The sequence below is a fragment of the Anoplopoma fimbria genome, chromosome 12 (genome assembly GCF_027596085.1).
Source record: "Anoplopoma fimbria isolate UVic2021 breed Golden Eagle Sablefish chromosome 12, Afim_UVic_2022, whole genome shotgun sequence".
NCBI classification, from domain to species: domain Eukaryota; kingdom Metazoa; phylum Chordata; class Actinopteri; order Perciformes; family Anoplopomatidae; genus Anoplopoma; species Anoplopoma fimbria.
The window spans coordinates 8150492-8172544 of record NC_072460.1 but is presented as its reverse complement, the minus strand read 5'-3'; the positions used below and the strand labels follow the sequence as shown (position 1 = coordinate 8172544).

Genomic DNA, 22053 nt, shown 5'->3' with positions numbered 1-22053 from the left:
GCCACAGCATTGGTTTAAAGCACAGACTCCACGGATTAAACCAAAGGCGTTGTTATGGAGTTTGAACGGAAGTGATGCCTGAGAGGCCGCACTCAGGGCATAACAACCACTCTGATTTCCTGAGCCAACAACAGTCGCCTCGGCTTTGACAGATAACCTAAACCCACCTCAAACACGCACATTGTACCAGGGTACCGCTACGACACCGGGCACAATGCCTCTCGGAAGACACACGCTGCGTTGATGTGGGTCGTTGTTTTTGTCAGTCAACGATTGCCTCGGATAACCCGGCTACTGGCGGCTAAAGCACACAAGCTAGCTCATAAGCTACACCGCTAGCCATCGATCCAGCATCGGCCAGCAGGTCTGAACGGGGGCTGACCGGAGACGCTCACTGACAAGTTGAACCTGCGTGACAGCTCACGCGCCTCTTATTACGGACGACCGAGCCGAGAGAGAAGCGGGGGTAAGAGGACCGGTCCGCCTGTAATGTGACTGTCACGTACGCCAGCAGTGCGGCGTTATGCCCGTGTTAACACCATCTGTGTGAGCTCAGCTGTGGTCAACGCGAGACAACACCCAGGACACGGTTGATATTAACGACTGGGCATTACACTTCTGTGTATATGGTAGATAAAGACGTATGTTAAAGCTGTTCCGGGCGAGCTCTTTGCCTCATGGTATTGGGAATGACGTAATGTTTTCGTCCTGTTCACAGATACCAGTATGTAGCTTATAGTACAGCACAAAGAAGAGCATTGACCCTCCACCAGGGAGTCTTTAGACTGGAGCCCATCAGCAGCCCCGTGGCCTCCTCACACCGAAAATGTAGCGGCATTGTGACACGGGGTTAAATTGAAACTGAAAGCTACTATCTCAGGCCGCCTAACGGGGACGAGGCGTGGTGTGTGCCATGTGTCAGTATGTGGCGATGGATGCGGGGCTAGTGTCGAGCTCTGGGTCCGTTTAGGGCCAGGTTAAGCCCCCCAGAAGACGACTGGTATGGGGTTAATAATACAGTTGAGATCAGGTCAAGATGAAGTGAAATGCATATCGACGGTGAAACACAAAACATGCGTTGTTATCTATGTAGTTAATCCCACAAATAGCGGTTTCCTGAGGTGTGTGTCGATGATAATCTCTGTGTGTGTGTGTGTGTGTGTGTGTGTGTGTGTGTGTGTGTGTGTGTGTGTGTGTGTGTGTGTGTGTGTGTAGGGGATGGTGCAGCCCCAACCTGATGGCCCAATGCAGTGGGAGATGTCAGGAGAAGAGAGTGGCGGGACCCTCAGGGTACCACCAGAGCTGGCATCCAATGAAGTGGTGAACAGGTTGCTGGGGGACAACCAGCAGCTTAGAGGTATGATGCATTCCCATGATTCAATTCTAAGTGAATGATCTTTTATTTTATTTTAAATAAAGCAACATATTTGCTTAAATCAAAGTATGGCATATCATTTTACCAGAGGACTGGTACAGAATATACATGGCAGACATGAATTGGGGATTTTAAAGGAAACTGTAAGAAACAATGTTTAGTAATACAAGTTGAGGCATTCTACTCTTCATACTTCATATTCTCTTTAAGCCCCTGAAATCATGAAAAACAAAATTAGGAAAAAAACTACATATCTAGTTTCTCATCACTATTTGTTTAATCTAAGGTCCCATGTATTTGAAAAGTGGGTTGGCAGCATGGCAGCTCGGCAGCTCTAGACTGGTTCAAATCTCATTAGTTGATTTATGTATTTATCAAACACAAGTTTTTCAGTTGTGGTCTGTTATTTGGCCCCTCTGACCTGTGGTGTACACCAAGGCCCCATCCTGGGCCCCCTATTATTCTGTGTATACATGCAGCCACTGGGTCATATCATACACAAACTCAAAATACACTATCATTGTATGATACACAAATGTATGTCCCATTAAAAAAACTAACAAAAAAACAATAAGGAAGGCAACTTTCATCAGTTGTATTCCGGGTTAAGACATACAACGATCTCACGTCTTCAGCTCGTCCAAAATGCAGCGGCTCAGCTCTTAACAAATACCTAAAGAAAAGATCATATCATTCGGTTTTAGAATGATTAACTTTAAGGTCTTAAAATCAGTCATCTACCTTTAATTACTTCTCAAAACACATCTTTCCCACATTTATCATCTTATTTAATATCATTTTTTGTGTTTTTTCTTATAATATTGTTGATTTTATTTTATTTATGTATTATTTTAGTTGTGGGATTTTATTTACCTCATTGCAGTCTTGAAATGTTTTAATCCAGGTTCAACCATTTAAAGCACTAGAAAAATGCTGAATACATAAAGTTTGTTATTACGCATTCATTCTACCGGTTGTGTCACTCTGTATGACGTATCAGTCTCATCCTTCTGTCCTCCAGATGCCTTGCGGCGGAGCAACATAGCCTTACGTCAGCGCTGTGAGGAGATGGAGGGATGGCAGCAGAGGACAAGAGATGAACGGGAGTTTCTCAGCTGTCGTTTCCAGGAGGCCAGGGCCCTGGTGGAGAGGCTGGCTCAGGAAAACCACTCCTTACAGAGCTTGGTGAACGGACCAGCCTCTAACCTCTCCTCCAACCACTGCTGCAGCCCCAGCCAGACTGAAGACCTGCAGGGGCGACCAGCCAGGAGCGGAACACTGGAGGGACCACAGGTTAGCTCGCCAAGATTCACATATCTGCTTCCTCATATTCACACATTTTCGGGTGATTTTACATTTTGACAAATTAGTTCCACCATTCCATAGCTTCCCCTGTTATATTTTATAATCACGTGTCGGTATATGAATTTTTATGCAGAGATTATTTCACCTCTTCATCACTGCAAAGTTTTATTTCTGTATATATTTACATTAGCTGTGTGCTCATTTTCCTTAAATGAATGAATTGATATTTGAAGATGCATTTCATGTGTTGCATTTCATGTTTTATATCTATACAAATCCATAGTAAGAGTTTTTTGTTTCTTGGGATTAATGCCACTGTTGTTGTTGTTGTTTTGTTTTTTTACATCAATGCAATGAGGGAGAGAGAGAATGAAGGGGAAAGTAAGGGAGACAGAAATTGTTAAACTGTGGATGTTGGAACCCCTTGTTTCAGACACTAGATCAGCGGGAGAAGAGAAGAGTTGAAGAGACGGATCAACACACACAGACCACACCGCCTCGCAGCCTGGTAAGATGTGTGCCGCTGTGGAGCCCTGCTGTGATTTCACTTTTGACGTATTTGTTTGTTTTCCATCTAACTGGTATGTCCGTGTGTCTAGGGCGACGCGAGTGTGCGTAGCTTCTTGAGTAGCGCCCCCCCCTCTCCCTCCACCTCACTATCAGAGGTATGGGGGGAGATAGTGGGCAGGGGAAATGGCCAGGTGAGCCTGCTCACTGCTTCCCAATTTTCCCCCAATCAGACCCCTGACACTGACCCTGTGGCTGCCCCTCTTCTGGTTAAATGCTTTACCCCACCTAATCTGTCATTGCATTCAGGCAGAGGTTAAAAATCCTGACTTCATATTCAGAAAAATAACATGGGATGGCCTGTGAGGTCATAACTGTAAATACAAATACTGGCACGAATCATCATGCAGCATTTAAAACATATTTTAATAATAAACCAACATGTTACTAGGAACTGTTTTACATTGGGCAATATAATTCCTTAGGTCATCCATGTTTTTTTCCTTGTATTTTTGGGCAGGAGCACTGGATTGAATGGTAGTTAGTAACCAGAAATTCCACTGTGTTTCACGTTGTATGGAGCACAGCATTAACACACAGCTCCAACGCACCACATCCCTTTTTAAAATCCCTCTCTGTCTCCTTTTGTAAGCCTCCGTTTGTTCCTCTCACATCTTGGTTTTGCTTGGTGTCAGTCCTCCGGCGCAGGGTGAACGTGGTCTGTTTCTGTCCAAGTCCCTCCTGTCATCACTTTCTCCCTGCATCCACTCATCTCCGGTTCTTTCACTTTTATTTAGCCTGTGGAAGGTGCAAATGAGTTTCTCCAGCTGCTGAAAAGCCACAAAGAAAAGCTGGAGGAAGGGATGAGGGAGCTGAGGAGGAAGAATGAAGAGCTGGAGAGGGACAAGGACGAGGGAGAGAAGGAGAGAGAGCGAATGAAGCGCTGCATTGACCAGCTACGGGGAAAACTGGTCCAGGCACAGGTAACACTGTGATTCAAGCACCATCAAGTTCTACATCAGGATCCAGGGCAGTGATCTGGTTCTACAGATGAGCAGGATAGACATAAGGATATAACAGCATTAACAATAGACAAACCTGGGATGGATAACACATTTATTTTTATTTTATGTTGAGTCAAGAAAAAGCTAATGAGGCATTCAAGTGATAGGTCAGTGTGGTTTGAGATGGAAACAGACAGGAGAACTGGGACAAGAGCAAAGCAATGTACTGCTGTGACGTTACATCTAAAAGAAAGGCTCACCTACACAAAAATCAGTCAATAATATTTTCACTGCTGTACCTTGCAGTCAGACAGCCCTTTCCAACAGGAGCTGAAGCCGTTCTATATCTATCTATGCTCTCTTCAAAGCCACAAGAGTCCTTTGACAAAAACAATTTAACATGCAGGTCACAGGGGTTGCTGGTCATCTGCTGCGTCGACCGGTTAGTTAGTTTAGGTTATTGCGTGACTTTGGTGAATCTGAACTAACCCTTTTAAAACACCAAAGTCACCCAATAACACAACCAAACTAACTAATAAATGCAACAGTAGACCAGCAACTGCTGTTTTTCTACAAGGTAAAGTGACTATTATGTACAAGGAGTCTTGTGGCTTTGAGGAGAGCGTCGATGGATATAACAGCTTCAGTTCCCTGTCGGAAAGGTTCGTCTAGGGTATAAAACTCAGGCTATATGCTATACTATACCACTTTCCCACTTCGGTGGACTACACACTGTCCGTATGCATGTACTCGTATGACGGGCCTGGACCACACATGCAAGTGCTACTTTAAAACAAGTGGTTCTTGCACAAGGCCATTTTTATGTTCAATTATGAAACTAATAATTGTTATTTATACAGCACTTTTTAAAACAAAGTACTTTATGTGGTTGAATCAGGCTTAAAACTGTTCAGGACTGGAATGAGGCAAACACAATCAGACAGTCAGATAAAACTATGATGTCTTCATGTACATTAGAGATGATATGTACACAACAGCCCGCTTCCTTATCTGTGACCTCATAGACTTGTATGAATGTTTTTTTACAGGCAAGCAGCGCTACCGAAGAGGTTATTCAGCATCGCTCTGAGGCACAGCACTCCTCTGACAGGTATGACGCTTTTTTGGGTACAAAATATTTCCTTGCATTGTTTGAAACTAACAACACTAAATGGACTTTCTGTCTTTTAACTAGTGCTCTTTGGCAGCTTTTTGACTGAATGCTGTTGAATTAACCATAACTAGACTGTATACCTGCAGACGAGAATGAATGGCATAAGGAAACTGGCATGCTGTTTTTATTCCTGCACTTCTTCCTCTTAATAAATTGAAGACGTCTTCCTCCTCCTTCCTCTCTTTTTGTTCCCTCCTCCAGCTCTAGCCTGGCTAAACTCACAGAGCAGCTTCAGGCCACACAGGGCAGGTGAGCCCACAGCTCTGTGTGGCTTTCTTTTACTCACCGTGTGCATGCCTTCTCTCTACAGTTCTGTGTCTTTGCCGCTGTGTGTGGATGTTACTTGTGCCACCTGCCTGTCTCTTATTTTCAAGTCTAATTGGTTTTCTGTATGTTTTTTTTTTTTTTTTTTTTTGTATCTGTTGTTAACTTCCAAATAAGGCAGGCTTTACATTTTCTTTTTCAATCATGTTGTTGTATTATATATACCATTACAATTTCTTATTCATTCAGTGGACAAGGCATTTTCATTTCCGACAAACTTGCAGTTCCTGTCTTTGCATTAAAGGGTTAAAAGTTGCGGGGTTTTTTTGCTTACTTTTCAATCATACTGGCAAACCGAATTGGAGAGAAAATAGTTTCAAAAATATTGTAGAGTGGGATGATTTGAGTGCAGTATTTATTTGGGATTCTAATGACCAATATTGCAATTCCTATTAAGATGACTTTATTTTCTTTGAATATAATAAGAGGCCTGTATTTGTGGTCTACATTGTATTAATCCTCACTAGGGACATGTTTGGCTTGATTCCTCCAGTATTTTGGTTGTGTTAGTGCATATGGCATACATGTTGTGAGGTTTTTTTTTTTTAATTTTGAAGTTCACTTCAACCTCAACTCTTATGGTAAATAGTCTGTACTTGTAAAGCACTTTTCTAGTCTTCCATCCACTTAAAGCCCTTTAACACTACATGTCATCATTCATCCATTCACACACTGATGACAGGGGCTACCATGCAAGGTGCCACCTGCTCATCAGGACATTCACACCCATTCATACACCGCTGGCAAACCTTCTATCTAGAGCCTGGCTTCAAAATGTTTTTTAAACTATCGTTCACCAGATTGAATAATTTTCTCATGTTTGTCCTATGGGGCAAATGCTATTTTCCCAGCTTCCACTAGGGGCATTGCTGCTGTACTATGGAGCAATGCAGTGTTTGATGCAATGCATCAAAATCATTGTTGTTGATAATCAGTGACAGTAAAACTGTAAAAAAGAAAAGAAAGGTGTTTTTGTTTTAATGAAAAACAGCAGTGGCAACTTAAACAACCTGGCTTTTAAATGGTTAAAATTCTGAAAATGATAAATATTTGGTAGTTTTGATCAGGACTGATGCTGGTTAAGAAAATGATTGCTCTGTGAACTAGGAAAATGATATTAAGATGTTTTTTTTACCTACAAGGTAACAAGTTGGAGGTTGTTTTTGGAATGTGACACTGCCTGAAAAAATACAAATGCATCCACATCAATGTTATATTATATTTTTACTGCAGTATTTTGACGCAGACATTTTGTATATATTGACAACAAGGGCTTAAATTGCATTTTCGACATAAGAATGATCACACCTTCACTCACACTTTTATTGTTGTGATACATATTTGTGTATATATTGGTATTTAGCCCAGTTTAGTCATGGACCTGTTGTGTCTGTAGGTATCGTGAGTTGGAGGAGAAGCTTGATTACCTGCAGAAGAGCTCAGCTCAGCGGGACAGAACTGAAGCTCTGCTCAAACAGAAGGACAAGGACTGTTCCCAGGTATGAACTGTGAACAGCTTTGGTGTTTACTCCACAATCCAAAATGTTAAAATCTTCCAACTACAGATGATGGCACTGTAGCAAGCAGCCTTAAAATATCAACTGCAGCCCCAGATAACTTAAAGCTTTTCCTATTTTTACAGCTGGCCAAGGACTGCGAGGCTCTGAAAGCTCAAGCAACCTCCCTACTAGGAGAGCTGAACGAGAGACAGAGCTGCCTGGAGAAAAGCGAGCATGAGCGCAAAGTGTTGGATGAAAAGTACGCTTGCGTGTCAGCATAAATGCATATATAAGGCTTCTCTGTGTTCACCTGTAGTTGTGTATGTGTGCTGACGTTCTTTCTCTCCACTCTGGTGTTAGGCTGTGCAATAAGATGAAGGCCCTGCAGGTGGCAGAGCGGGAGCTGGAGCAGCAGAGGAAGCAGCATCATGTGGCCATGGACAAGCTGCTGCTGCAGACCCAGAGCCTGGAGCAGGCCCTGAAGACAGAGAGACACGTCGTCACAGAGGAGAAGTGGGTCCAACACACCAATGATTCAGATAATTCTTATTTTCAGGGCCTTCAGAGGTGTCTGTAACAATGCCAAACAGTTTCGATGCATGATTTTTGTTCTATAAATGTGATGTTGAATGCTACAAATTCTTGAATACTGTAAGCAGAACACCATCGGATATTTGACTATATATTTGAATACTGTGTGGAAAAATGTTGTTCCCTTTTTTTTCTCTCAGGAAGAAACTGACCCAGTTGCAACATGCATACACCTGTCTTTTTAGAGACTATGATTCTAAACTGAAGAGTGAGGTAAAAACATCCAAAGATCTACTTAGTCTATTTCTTTAGCTATTAAGCCTCTGGATTCACGTAGTAACATCCGTCTGTGTGTTTTGTGTGTCTGTCTTCCAGGGAGGAGATCTGTGCAGTCGACTAGAGGAGGCGGAGCGAGCGCTGGCCCTGAAGCAGGACCGGATAGATAAACTGAAGGAGGAGGTGGAGCAACAGAAGGGCTCCCTGGAGACTGTTCCGGTCCTCACTGCACAGGTACAGTCACACAGCTGTAGAGGGCACCTGCACACTCATCACTTTCTTCATTGATACTTAAGTATGTAGTCACAGACTGTGGAGTTTGTTCATTCTTATCAAGCAAAGTATTGCATCATTGTTCACTGTAGTAAACATCAGTAAACGATTGCATCACTGTTTGTGACTCTGTGCATCAGGGCACTGCTACTGACTTCTTCCACTCATAGTCATTTGGGTCTTTTGCTGGTTTAACTGCTATATTCAGGGTTCAGTGCAAAACCAGGTCTATATAGCACAGTTTAGAATGTGAACAGAGCTAACAGCTGCCTATCTGCTAGAGACTTATCACATGGGGATTTCTTCTGTGGCTTTTGACTCTTTGAGCTTTTTCAGCAATCCCTAAGATTTCAGTCCTGGTTGATTTGGTGATTCAGTATTTTTTTATGCTAACAGTAAATATGATTTAATTCTACAAGTACCAGAATACTTTGGGCTGCAAAACAAACTATTGTTGTTTAAAGGGGAGACACTACAGGTAAATAGGTTAAACATTTTAGTGTATTACCTACACCCTTTTTTTAACTAATAGATATCACCATGAAACTTATATTTCTTTTGAAAATGTATGTTTAAATATGGAAATTAGACTTTATCCTAATAAATATGTGTGCATTTGCATAAATGTCCAGAACAGAAATGTGTACTTTGGATAGAGCCAGGTTTAAATCCTTGTTTCATTTTGTTGACATATTAGGGTCAAAGGTTTTAACCGAGTGAATTTTGGATAAGAATCAGAAAATACTGTCAGCCATAAAAAAAAACCTTTCACCATATTTTTAGGAATAAGATGTTGAATAGATCAGGCTATGAATGATATATGAACAAACCCCTCTGTAAAAAAAAAAAACAACTGTATGTAAGTGCTACTTAAGTGGAGAGTCTGAGAAAAAACGTATTTAGAGTAAACAGCCTTTAAAGAAATGTTTTATAAAATTACATACATTTTGATTTAAAAAAACAACTTTTAGGTATCACCACATAACTTCCCCATTTGATTACTTACATTAAGACAATTCTTTTTCTGGTTAAAATGCAATTGAAGCACTATCTAATCTAAGCTTTTGGGGAATTTAGGAGAAATCTACAGATGCGAATAGACAGTAGTAGTAGTAAAATAAACACCTGCACGTGTATTTTGGATGTTTTCTCTCCACTAGTCTGAGACAAGCAAGATAGTCCAAACTCTTAAAATGAATCAGTGCATGAAGATGTATGTCTTAGCCTGTGGTGTCTCACCCTAATAAAGAAGTCTGACAATAATTGGCCTTTTCCCATCATTCTGATTTATGCTGCACTCAGCATGACGGGAAAGAAAACTGACAAACACATTGCATTTCCTCTGACTACTTCATATAAGAGTCAACTGATGTTTCGCCAGTTAAATGCTTTAGATGTAAAGCTGCACATTAAAAGCTCTCTCTCTCTCTCTCTCTCTCTCTCCTCGTCCACTCTTCAGTTTCTAGGAGCTCTTCATCTGTATAATCTGGCTCAAATAATATGGGCAGCCATTGCATTCAAAGAGCTTCCATACACATTGTCTAAGTCAGCTTAATATTTAGCCATGAAATTGAAAACTCTGCCAGACTGGCACTCACGTTTCCACTGTTGTCTAGATTTCACAACGAGGCTTTCCCTTGAATCTTTCTATAATGTTGTCAGACACCTACAATAACAACCTGAGCCTATCAGTGACCCAAACAAGCAATTTTAGTGGGCGTAAAGGACTGCCTGCTTGCCCCGAGTAAAAATACCAATGTTTAGCTCAGTTGAATGAAAATCATTCTGAACACCATGGCAGTTAATTTAGCCCATCCTATGAGTCTCTTGTCCGCTACTAATCAGCCCGTATCAGCCACGCCCACATTAATAACACGCTCATATAGAACAGGTACATTGAAATGAAACTAAATAGCTTTGTCTCCCTTCCTCTCTCACTGTCTTTGTGTTCGCTCAGGCTGAGATCTACAAGGCAGATTTCCTAGCAGAGCGAGAAGCCAGAGAGAAGCTGAACCAGAAGAAGGAGGAGCTGCAGGATCAGCTGACTCAGGCCGTGGCTGAGATTGACCGGCTCAAACAGGAAGCCACATCACGGTAAAAAAACAAAATAAAGTTAACTGCGAAAGGAGTAAAAAAAGCACAATGCGGGGCCCTCTTCCATTATGTTAATTATTTGTCTCCTGAATGTGGGCATGTGGACATTTCTGCATCACACAGTTGATATCTCAGTCTTTCTTGCTGTCACTTCTGATCCAGGGTTACATAGTTGATGTGCGCTGAATTCCTCCCCTGCCTTCTAATCAGCATTTTGAGGTGACTTAAGCTTTACTGCAGCTGTCATCCAAGCAGGGCTGCTGGAACATCATCCAGACTGACCCTTCATATATGAAGTCAGAGCTGTAGCTACAACGTTCCTCTGTGTATAAAGAAATATTGATTCTTTAAAGTGTGATAACACATGACAGTTGTCCTTGTCCACTGCTGTTTCAGTGCACGTATGGAGCAGATGAAGCTGAGACACCTGGAAGACTTCCCAACACGGGCCCCACACATTCCCCCTCCACAAGGTACATTACAACCAATACATTCAAAATAAAATGCCCTTATGAAGGTGAATTAAATTATTTATGGCATGCATTAACAAGTAACAGAAAACTTGGAAAATCCTGTAAAACTAATATTTTCAACATATTTTGATAATATATGATTTAATTATAAACCATTTTAACTTAGGCTCTACTGTCACTACTGCAAAAAACAAAGCTTTCCCCTCCTTGTTTTTCTCAAATGTAAAGAATGTGACACCTGCTGCAGAACTGAGGGTGGACACCTTAACTGATAACACTTAAGATTCCTATCCTATAAAGTGTTTATTGTTTAATTTTCATTATTAAGATGACTTATAATTGCATAATCTCTTAATTGATAAGAGCTAACAAAAAATGGCAGACATATTTTCAGTTTTGGTAACCAAAAGCTGATGCCTGGTTGCCAGCGTGGCCATTATTGAAAGAAAGTGTTGAGCCAAGATCCTATTGGTTAGTTTACTTCTTTACTATATATCATTTTGAAAATGCCTTTGTTTTGTAAATGAATTACAATATTTCATTCAGGAATGTTGTGAAGTAGAGGATCGGAATTAAAATTCTACTCAAGCAGTGGTTCTCAACCTGTTTCCTTAAATCCCTCCCACTTGTATCTAAGAAAAGCTGAGGCCCCTCCCCCTATTTTCTGACATCACCCCAATCCTTAATTTGAAAGAAATTGATTAAGCATATTAAATTAGTTATTCTGTTTTGAATACATCAACTTTCTTTACTGAATATATCCATCAGCTTCTTTTACATAAATCAAGTAATGGTGTCTTGTCGGATTTACTTAGACATTCATGTCAAGTTATTGGAAATGTCTGGATCACACAAGTAGGAAACAAACCTACACAGCGAGCCCTGGAATCTAATTTTACACATAGTATGAAGTATAATACTACTAATAATAGAGTAGCCAGATCTCTATCTCACACTGTGCAAAAATACAGTTTTTAACAGAATCTAGCCTTCTTTTTTTAAGTGAGGGCGAAAAAAAAATATTTTCACATAGTTTTATATACAGACTTTTGTATTTATTATCCCGAAAGGTTATTATAATGATACTACATGTGCAAATCTTATATTGACAACCTCAGTGCAGACCAATACTGGCAGACCCCCTTGTGATCATGACCAAACCCCGGAAGGTTAGAACCACTGTACTAAAGCACAGCATTAAAGTAGATGTACTGTTACTTCTCACTACTGAGCATTGTCTACTGGCTGTTGTGCAGCTTATCAATGAAACCCATGCATATTCGAGACAACGGCTCTTGCTGGTCGACTGTAAACAAAACAAGGGAAATGTAATTATCAAAGAATTTCTCAAAATGTTTTTTTCTGGTCGGAAGTTGTTTCAACATGCTTTTTTTTCCCTGTCGCAGCTTTCAACACGGTGCCCCCTGCCCCCTCGTTCAGAAATCAGGGGTCGTTAGCAGTCGGGGATCAAGGGGCAGCCGGAGCTGAGGAGCTGCCTGATTTATGTTGTCCTAAGTGCCACTACCAGGCTCCTGATATGGACACGCTGCAGATACACGTCATGGACTGTATACAGTAGCAAGGGCATAATTCAGCAGGCCATGGCACCAACACTCACATACATATATACACAGTATATTGACGTACCTTGTGTCTATTCCCGGCTCTGGGCACATCCTGGAAAAACATGTTGGTAGTTGCACCTTACTCTCTCTGCCATGTAAACACACACACACAAACCTGAATACATACTGAGGATCTTACCAATTTAAAAATCAAATGTGTTGGATTCAAGACAAGCAACAATCGGATGACAATATGAACAAGTGAAAGAAAAGAATGATAATCAGCATGGTGTGTTCCCAGAGGTGCTCCGAGGATTCAAAATCTACTGTAGCTTTTCCATTTCTGCAACCCAATACTTTATTTCTCCTGGCACCTGTTCTTTTACCCCCCATCCCCATGTCTCGCCTTTTAGATGGCACACTGATGCACGTGTCCATCACAATGTGTTTATGATCCCTGATATCATACGGTCCCTCTTCTACTGAGGAGGTAAATACATACTGTGGAATAAGTGTGTGTTGACTGCATCATCTGTGTAATACGCATAATAATCATTGGGCATAAGGTGAAAAACGTGACAGTTCAGAAGGTCACTTTCCCCTCTAAAGGAGAAAACACATGACAATGTGAATAACCTAGTGAGCTTTAAATAATATAGAATATTTAAATAAGTTTTGTTCATAAATGTTGCTGTCTACATTGCCTCAAAACATGTATTATTATGTATTAGAGATGGATTTACTCTTATTGAAAAAAAGTAGCCATACTCTGTGTCCTGTGCCTGTGTAGACCACTGCTTTATCTTTGATGCTAGACCTGACCTTTAACCCAACATAGCTCTGTTTGTGCCTCCTATTCGGTCTTATATGTTCCTGTGGCACCCAGCTATTTATCCATCCCAAGCCCATGGAGTGTCTTTTCAACTTTTTGTGAATATTGTCAGTAATTAGAGATAATTTGGTGCAAAGAATATTGTTTCAAACTTTTGAAGATTCACGAAATAAATAATAATAAATCAATTGTTCATTCATCCTTGTGGCCGGCTGTGTCAATCTCATGTGTGTGAATAGATGTTCTGCAGCTTGATTATTGAATTCTGCTAGGCGTTAGTAAGCTTTTAATTGGCATTTCAGTGACAGTTGTAAGTTTAAAAAAAAATGTCGTATTTAAGATGCGGCCCCGGAATTTTTCAAATTGAGGCTTTCAGGGGGTCTGAAGTGTCAATCACAGGGTTGGACCCCCCGTGACCGCCCGTATTTCGCAACCTGCGCGTTTATAACGATTCGGTGAAAAATCATGATTGTTCTCCTTAAAGTTTCTTCAAACTTCACCTCAACTGAATTTTTTATAGTTCTAAAGTAAATGCATAAGAACAGATAAACGGGTCGACTATAAATGTCAATGACATAAGTTACTGTGTGTCACGGCGGATCAGAAGTCACGTTTACAACGGTCCTGTGCTGCGTCAAGTTGAACAGCGAGACACAGAAAGAGACCGGAAGTTGTAAATTCCGCCTTCAAAGTAAGACGTCTACGCATTTATCTCTCGAAGACTGTGCCGTCGCCAAGACTTGAAATGGGCTTTTTTTCCCCAATGTAGTAATTCAACTCGTAAGTCAAAGGCGTTTGGTATAAGTGTGCAGTTGAGGAGCCATGAATCTTGTATCGCCATGGAGTGTATGAGTTTACACTGAAGGTTGTGGCCGGAAGTGGCATTGGTCCGATGTGTCGTCACACTACTCTCTTGTTTCAAGCAGCGCTCGCCGGACGCACGCTCCATTCATCCTCACGTCTTTATCTGCCGGTGAACGCGACCGGCGTTGTGTTTTAAGTTGTCTTTAGCCAAGCATGTCAGGCTCAACTTCCCCGCCTCCCTCGGCAGAGGTTCTGGGAGCCGAGGGCTGTTTCCCCCCTGGATACAAGCCTTTCAAACCCGAGGACCACGGCCTGGAGCGCGGCTTCCGTCTCACAGCGTTCTCGGACCTGAAGGGATGAGGCTGCAAGGTCCCGCAGGAGGCTCTGCTCAAACTCCTGGCGGGACTGGAGGCGGACCGGGCCGACGGGACGGGGAAGGCCGGAGACCAAGCATCAGAGTTCGGCCAACAACTGCCCGGCCCTCGGCTCGGTGAGAAACAAACTGGGTATTAGCAGAGCTAGCTTTCATGTGGTTAATGTCAGTCATCTAGCGGGACTGTTGCTAACAGCGTTAGCTTGTGTTTTAGTCATACGACAGATGGCGTTTGTTTTAATCGTTCTCAGCTATGGCATTTGTCAACATTTAACCTGAGTCCAGTCGTAGTTTATGAACGAGCTGCGTCGTAAATGCACATCATGTATAACGTTAGTCACCTGGCTCACTAGCTGAGAGGACACGAGTTCCCCGAGTTGTCAGATGACCACAGGTATGATTCAGCAGAAATGGGGTGAGTGCAAAGTTCATGCTTTTAGTCAAACATTTCCACTAGTAAAGGCGTTTCGTAAGTGCTGTAACGTAACCTGGTTTACTGCTGTTAGAGGCGCAGCTACAGTATGAGGAAAGTATGTAGTAATGCTCAGTGGCCACAAACAGGAACCCCTTCACTGTCCATGCACTATACTGTCCAGAAGTACTACCACGAGTGCACAAACAAACCAATAATGCAGTATTCTCACTCCCAACAAAAATAGTAACACTTACTACTACTACTGCTAATAATAATAATAATAATAATAATAATAATAATAATAAGTTCTTAAATTTGCCAAACGTTGCTTCCAGGCGTAGGGATGGACTGCTGTGTGATTCCACTGAGGCATGGAGGGCTCTCACTGGTCCAGACCACGGACTTCTTCTATCCTCTGGTGGAGGATCCGTACATGATGGTGAGTTACTGGCAGGTGTTTTTTTTTTTTTTTTTTTTCCCCCTCTGTGAAGCACACAAGTTTGCACCCTATCCAGGAAGTAGATCTGTCCAAACACACTTATGTTTGTGGGGGGGATAAACGCATAGTAGTTGATCAACTAATTGATGCAGCTTCACTATTTGGTGTTTTGGGGTTTTTTGTACCCCTTTTTTTACCCTCGCCCTAAAATAATTGGTAACTTTTTGGCAACGTCTGTTGAATATGTACAGTACAGTACCAGTAAACCGCCGCACAACGTGCACCAGATTTGTGCGTGAGTCATTACATTACGTTACATTTGCATTACAGTCATTTGGCAGACGCTGTTATCCAAAGCGACTTACAATAAGTGTATTCAACATAGGTATTCAAGAGAACTACTAGTCACCAGAAGTCATAAGTGCATCTCCTTTCTTAAATAGCATCTAAAAGCATAAACCAGAGCAAAAGTATAGTGCAGAAGCAAATTACTACGAAGACAATAAGTGCAATAATTCAGCTGCACTTTGAGTTTGCTTTACCATAAGCAATATGTATTTTATTTTCATGGTGCTGTGCGTTGGACAACTATGGCTGAAGGCATGATGTGCTCTGGTTGTCTGTACATCACGTGTGTATATATATTTATTTATTTGTTTATTTATTTATATATTATATTTATTTATTTATATATATATATATAATAAATAAATAAATAGAATTTGGAGGTTAAAGGTCATGTTCACTGTGACCTCACGTCCCTCCCCTAAGTGATATCTTTTGAACACCTTGCCTGTTTTGACTAGTTTCCTGCTCTCTCAAATGTTCTTTGCCTGTCTGTCTGTCTCAGGGCAGGATAGCGTGCGCTAATGTCCTCAGTGATCTCTACGCCATGGGCATCACAGAGTGTGACAACATGCTGATGCTACTGAGTGTCAGCCAGAAGATGAACGACAAGGTATCATTACGTGTTGTCCTGTCCTTTGCCTTTATTCGTTGATGTTGTGTTTCCCCCACTAATCTAGTTTGTACACGTTCCAATGAGTGCATTATATGTTTTGAAATTAATTTTGACTTGTGGAGTTTACACATGTATATGTTGATCTGTTTACGGTAAAGAAGAATGTCCTATCATGACTCCTGGTTGTCTGTGTGTGCATGTATGACCCAGGACCGTGAGCGGGTGATGCCACTGATTATTCAAGGGTTTCGTGATGCAGCAGAGGAGGGGGGGACTTCTGTGACGGGTGGCCAGACCGTGATCAACCCCTGGATCATCGTTGGAGGAGTAGCATCCGTCGTCTGTCAGCCTAATGAGTTCATCATGTGAGTCAACTAAACTGTCCCTGTGTGTCTGCATATTTGCTGACTTCTAACACTTTTTGAGGATTCAATTATATTTATTAAAAGGGTTGAACTCTTTGATATCTCATGTTATTCAGTGATGAGGCTTTTTAAAATCAACTTTTTTCCTGTACCCACCTTGTTCAACTTCAGTTGGAGGTGTCTTAGCTTTTCCTAGAATGCATTTCATCAGCCCCTGACAGAATGTCATTGACCTTGTTGATTTCAGCCAGCATGGGTTGTATAGAAAGAATTAAAGCCTGCTAGTGAGCTGGTTTGTTGACAGCTGCCACAGCCTCAACACTAACTCAAAATATCCTGCGACTAAAGACCTTTGTCCACAGCAGATATATTGACATTAAGTCAAGTAAAGTAGTTCATTTTAATTCTATAGACCCATTAACATGTAAACAATGATGACGTACATCAGTGTGTGCAAGCAGTTTTCAACATTAACCACCAAAGATGGAGAATGCAATCTAAAAAAAAAAACTTTCCAAATCTGTGTGCTGTAAGTGAGTGTGTAGAAAACATTATCAGGGGGTCCAGTATTTAGTGTCCATATATATACACGTGTATGTGGTCGGGAAACCTTACGTGTAACGTCACACCAGAGAGACATTACGAGCTACAAGTCACTAGTTGATCCAACTCTGTTATCTGTGCCCATGTACAGAACGTCAGGGACACCAGGAGTTTTAAAATGGGTGCCACAAACAGTCCAGAAGTAGTCAACATGTTTAATTGCTTGCGGCCATAGAAACCTCAGGTGTTTCAGTTTCCGTGTTAACTGGTGACTCTCGGTCTAATGCGTCTCGGTCGCTCCAAGCGAGGGCAGCTGTTGAAAACACCAACTGAACACTGTTCAAAGCGTTCAGTCAATTTTAAATACATACTCATCTGTGTTTATTATCGAACGTTACACCAACCATCTACATAAGTTACACCAAAAACCTATATTATAATATTTATAATAATTTTAGTCCTTTCTTAATCAAAACAGTATCTTGTTCCAGCTTCTTAAATGTGGGGATTTGCTTCTTTTCTCTGTGGTATGTGATGGTAAACGGAATATCTTTGTAAACAAATTATTTAAATTTGAACATGTCACTTTGGACCCCCCAGAAGTTTTTATCACTATTAGTTGACTATTTGTCGATCAATCTATAATTACATTTTTGTTAGTTTGCAACCCTGAAATACACTAAACAATAAAAGAAACCCCGGAGTCCAGGGTACATGATCAGAAGCTGTGTTCATTTCAATAAAGTGTTTTTGGTTGTTTTTCTGTTTGCAGTTTTTTCCCCATTGCCTGTCAATACAATGATGCAGTAATCATTTAAATTGTTTGAAGGAAGCCTGTTTTTTTTTACAACTTGCATATCATTGCTGTCCTGTGAAAACCTTTCATTTACAAAATGTTCTCTTCTTATAAGCTACAAAAACAATGACTTTAAGGGTCATTGTACTTGAGACGGTTGGCTCAACCTGTTCACACCACAGACTCTGGTGCTTGCCGTGTATTATTCCTGCAGTGGATGACCTAATAAGATTATACTTAGCAGTCGGATTTAGCAATAAGAAAATTCTCGTGATTATAGCCCAGAAACAGGCCCAGTGAATCTGTTCAGAAAAAGTAAAGTTACCTGTTTTATCTCGGAGAATATCCAGGTGTATTCAGAACCAACATGCTGATTTTAGTATATTATAGATATAATCTCTCTCCCCCCGCCAACCCTGCATTTCCCGTCTGTGTGTCTACTATCACTATCTGATGAAAGCAAAATGTCAAAAAACATCTCAAAGAAAAGATCTTATTTAATTTACAGGCCCATTGAAGGACTCCACCTCTATTAACCAGGGCTATAAGTGCATATGTAACATGCTCCATCTCATTCCTCAGGCCGGATGGTGCTGTACCAGGGGACGTCCTGGTTCTAACCAAACCTCTGGGGACACAGGTGGCTGTGAATGCTCACCAGTGGCTCGATCAGGTCAGCCTCCACTCCACTCACATGCATGAACAGAGTTATGTGTTATATTGTTTATGCTTTTAGTTGTGTTGTCATTCTATTGACGTGTTTCTGTGCTCTGTCCTCACCCTCCTGTCTCTGTTTTTACACCTCACCAGACTGAAAGGTGGAATAAGATCAAGCTAGTCGTCACAAAGGAGGAAGTCAAAGAGGCCTACCAGGAAGCCATGTTCTCCATGGCAACGCTAAACCGCACAGGTACACTCCACCTGTGTCATTATCCTCTGCTGCTTTGGCTTTCCTGACACAAACGCATTACTTTAAGTCTGACTAGATGGATTTTCATGATATGTGTATCTTGACATCCAAAAAGTCAGCTGTCATGCAAGGTAATTTACACCACCCCACTCTAGTCATACTCACAGGGGAATAAAGCAGCCTTCTTTAAGGTGTAGGGTTTAAATACAGAGGCAAGCCTTTCTCCGCCAAGGATATATATATATATAGTATATATATATAGTTATATATAGTTATATATATATAGTTATATATATATATATATATATAGTTAAGTGCAGCAGGAAGGCCTGCATGATAATCTACAATAGATTTTATGGGTTATGTTTTAATTGCAATTCTTGTAGTCCTTCTTCGTTGTAGTTTCGCCATGGCAGAGCTACGTCAGTGACATCCCCGTCGCATCATAATTACGTAACTTAGTGAAAGCGAAGTCGTTTTCTCTCAGCTTGGCGGCTGTCTTTTCCTAAATCCTTTTAGATTCTCCTTCACATCTTTCTTTGACTCTGTGACGTTTTCCATGGAGGTCAAGGGAAATGTTTAGGAATAGTCGTTAGGAGGTCATTTTTGGACTTTCTGTTTTTTAGCCTACCTATTTGTATATATTGGTGCAGTTGCAAATGGACTGAACGTGCATTGTCCTACTTGGAAATCTTTCTGTGACTTTTTGTTGTTGTGATCCAAGTTTCTCAAAGTCAATTCATGTCTCCAGCGGCCGGCCTAATGCACAAGTTCCAGGCTCACGCTGCCACAGACGTGACAGGTTTTGGGTTGTTGGGACATGCAAACAACCTGGCAGCACAGCAACGAAACGAGGTGGCCTTCGTGATCCACAACCTACCAATCATAGCCAAGATGGCTGCCATCAGTAAAGCCTGTGGAAACCTGTTCAACCTGATTCAGGGCACGTCAGCAGAGACTTCTGGTATGAAAACTGAGACCAACACACAGTAAATGTTGTCTATATTATATTATATACATACATACATACATAAACAACATTTACTATATACATATATATATGTATAGTAGAGCATATATTCTTATAACCAAGGGTTGACCTGAAATCCGTCCTCCTCTCCTCCCCTGCAGGCGGGTTGCTGGTGTGTCTACCCAGAGAGCAGGCGGCCAAGTTTTGCTCTGAGATGAAGAGCCAGAGCTCGGCAGCCGGAGGTCAGGGAGCAGCGGGTGGAGCGTGGATAATCGGAATCGTAGAGAAAGGCGACCGCCACGCTCGCATTATTGACAAGCCGCGCATTATCGAGGTTCCACCACGAGGAAGCCAGGCAGCCAATCAGGAAAACAACTCCGCCAGCCCCGCTCCCAGCCCCAATCTGTCATAGACACTGGTTGTGTGTGTGTGTGTGTGTGTGTGTGTGTGTGTGTGTGTGTGTGTGTGTGTGTGTGTGTGTGTGTGTGTGTGTGTGTGTGTGTGTGTGTGTGTGTGTGTGTGTGTGTGTGTGTGTGTGTGTGTGTGTGTGTGTGTGAGATATGTTTATGTTGCTATTCTTTCATCCCGTCAAAATGCTGAAAGCACAGAGACCATAATCACTGTCATCTTTTCCAGCGGGAGAACCAATGGACAGCATCCACTATTTAACCGTCTTTGGAGAGAGCTGGGCCTACCCTTCAACATCTTGGCTTTAAATGTTAATTCAGGGTAGTGTGCTGTGATACTCCTCCCCTGTTTTATTTAGATTGGCATTTAATAGACCTGCCTTTCCTTTTTCCCCTTTCATAATGCTCATAGACAACTCATCTGAAATGACTTTCAATTCTAAAGAGTAAACATTCCAAATCTTTCTTGCAAGTCAATAATGCAAATTGCGTGTAAATGTGGGTGTTTGAGTATTTTATCATGTGACTGGGGTCCTTTGCTGTGGGGAAGTGGAACAGAGGTGTTTACTTTTCTTGAAATCTTTTTTTTTTTTTGGAGTGGATGATGTTAATATTATTCATGTTGGTGAATGTATCATATGGAAAAGAAATGGTTAATCGCTTCTGGCTCTGCCCACACGGCCCGGAGGAAGGCTTGAGCAGCTTCCTTTGGACCAGCTGGGTGGTGTTCAGAAGTATGTCTGTGTCAGCTGATTGGCTGTCCAGCACCAAGTCCCTCCCACCCTTCCTTTTTATGAAGCTCCACCTCTAAACCCCAGCCAACGGGGGCAGGTGGAGCAGATGTTTGCCTTTGGATTGGGGTCGGGCTCAGGCTGCTGGAGGTCTAAAGCTGTCTGTGTTTGTAGATTTCCTGCTTTTCACAATCAATAAAATCATCATCAACTCACAATGAAATACTGTTTGGGTTTTATGCCAGTAAAGTTTGGACAAATCTACATTTTTTTTGTTGGAGCCTGGCTAAAGAGTTCAAACAATAAATACATTGACTACCTCCATCGTCACCCAAGAACAACTGTCTCACAGCAAGAAAGGACTCATGTAGCATCACTGCTTCTGTGTGAGCGAAGCAGTAAGACATGCAAGTGAGGAAGCATGATTGGTATGATATCAGGAGCTGAAACACCTTAGATGAATTGTGCAATCATTGACGTTATTGATAACATTTGTTCACCTGTGTTTGCCACGGAAAGTAAAATAGTTCTGTCTTCCAGCATGGAGCTTAAATCAAGCTTGATAGCTGCCCAGACTAACTGGAGGGAAAAGATTTCTTTCAAAAATAATTGTTTGAAAATTAAAATCTAGTCAGTTCAGTTAACACTGCAGCCCAACATTGTTAGCAGGAGTATCTGCCGTCAGCATATTGATAACGGGGAGAACCCTGGAGACCTCCCCCGTTCCTGGAGACAGGACCAGCACTTTGGAGAACGATGATCCACCACTTTTACAGTTAACCGACTGGTTAACTGTAAAAGTGGTGGATCAAGGAGTACATTATGGAATCAAAATAGGGTCCCTTTGTAGCTGTATATCACCATCTCTGAATGTATGAATACATTAAATATGTGAATGTGTAGTCACTGTAAATATGTAAATCACTGGACTTCTCCTTTACGATCCACCAGAGCTGTAAACGACGAAGGCTCCCGATAAAGTGAAATGGACCTGGGCCCCAACAGTGAAAGAACTACTCTGATCATTTCAAGTAAAAGCCTGCAGCAATACAACAAGGCAAATATTCAATTAAAAGTCAACTTTAAACATTCAAAATCTTACTAAAA

At 41.5% G+C, this 22053-nt stretch overlaps 2 protein-coding genes across 3 annotated transcripts; both read left to right on the top strand.

Moving 5' to 3' along the window:
• The first annotated feature begins 115 nt into the window (after nucleotides 1-115).
• Nucleotides 116-13429, top strand: ikbkg (inhibitor of nuclear factor kappa B kinase regulatory subunit gamma). 2 transcript variants are annotated; one of them, XM_054609728.1, is made up of 15 exons: nucleotides 116-466; nucleotides 1216-1357; nucleotides 2397-2668; nucleotides 3114-3188; nucleotides 3280-3381; nucleotides 3985-4170; nucleotides 5241-5302; nucleotides 7086-7188; nucleotides 7332-7447; nucleotides 7549-7701; nucleotides 7920-7992; nucleotides 8095-8229; nucleotides 10226-10362; nucleotides 10759-10835; nucleotides 12242-13429. In XM_054609728.1, exons 2-15 carry the CDS (start codon nucleotides 1219-1221, stop codon nucleotides 12412-12414), a joined length of 1803 nt encoding a protein of 600 aa, XP_054465703.1. In that variant the 5' UTR covers nucleotides 116-466; nucleotides 1216-1218; the 3' UTR covers nucleotides 12415-13429. The 2 variants fall into 2 exon arrangements, with proteins under 2 accessions (XP_054465703.1, XP_054465704.1); XM_054609729.1 differs by lacking the exon at nucleotides 3280-3381.
• Nucleotides 13430-14126: 697 nt separating this feature from the next.
• Nucleotides 14127-21169, top strand: sephs3 (selenophosphate synthetase 3). Its single transcript, XM_054609242.1, has 8 exons — nucleotides 14127-14526; nucleotides 15160-15263; nucleotides 16114-16221; nucleotides 16435-16589; nucleotides 18511-18601; nucleotides 18739-18838; nucleotides 19590-19802; nucleotides 19970-21169. Exons 1-8 carry the CDS (start codon nucleotides 14250-14252, stop codon nucleotides 20218-20220), a joined length of 1299 nt encoding a protein of 432 aa, XP_054465217.1. The 5' UTR covers nucleotides 14127-14249; the 3' UTR covers nucleotides 20221-21169.
• Nucleotides 21170-22053: the final 884 nt, after the last annotated feature.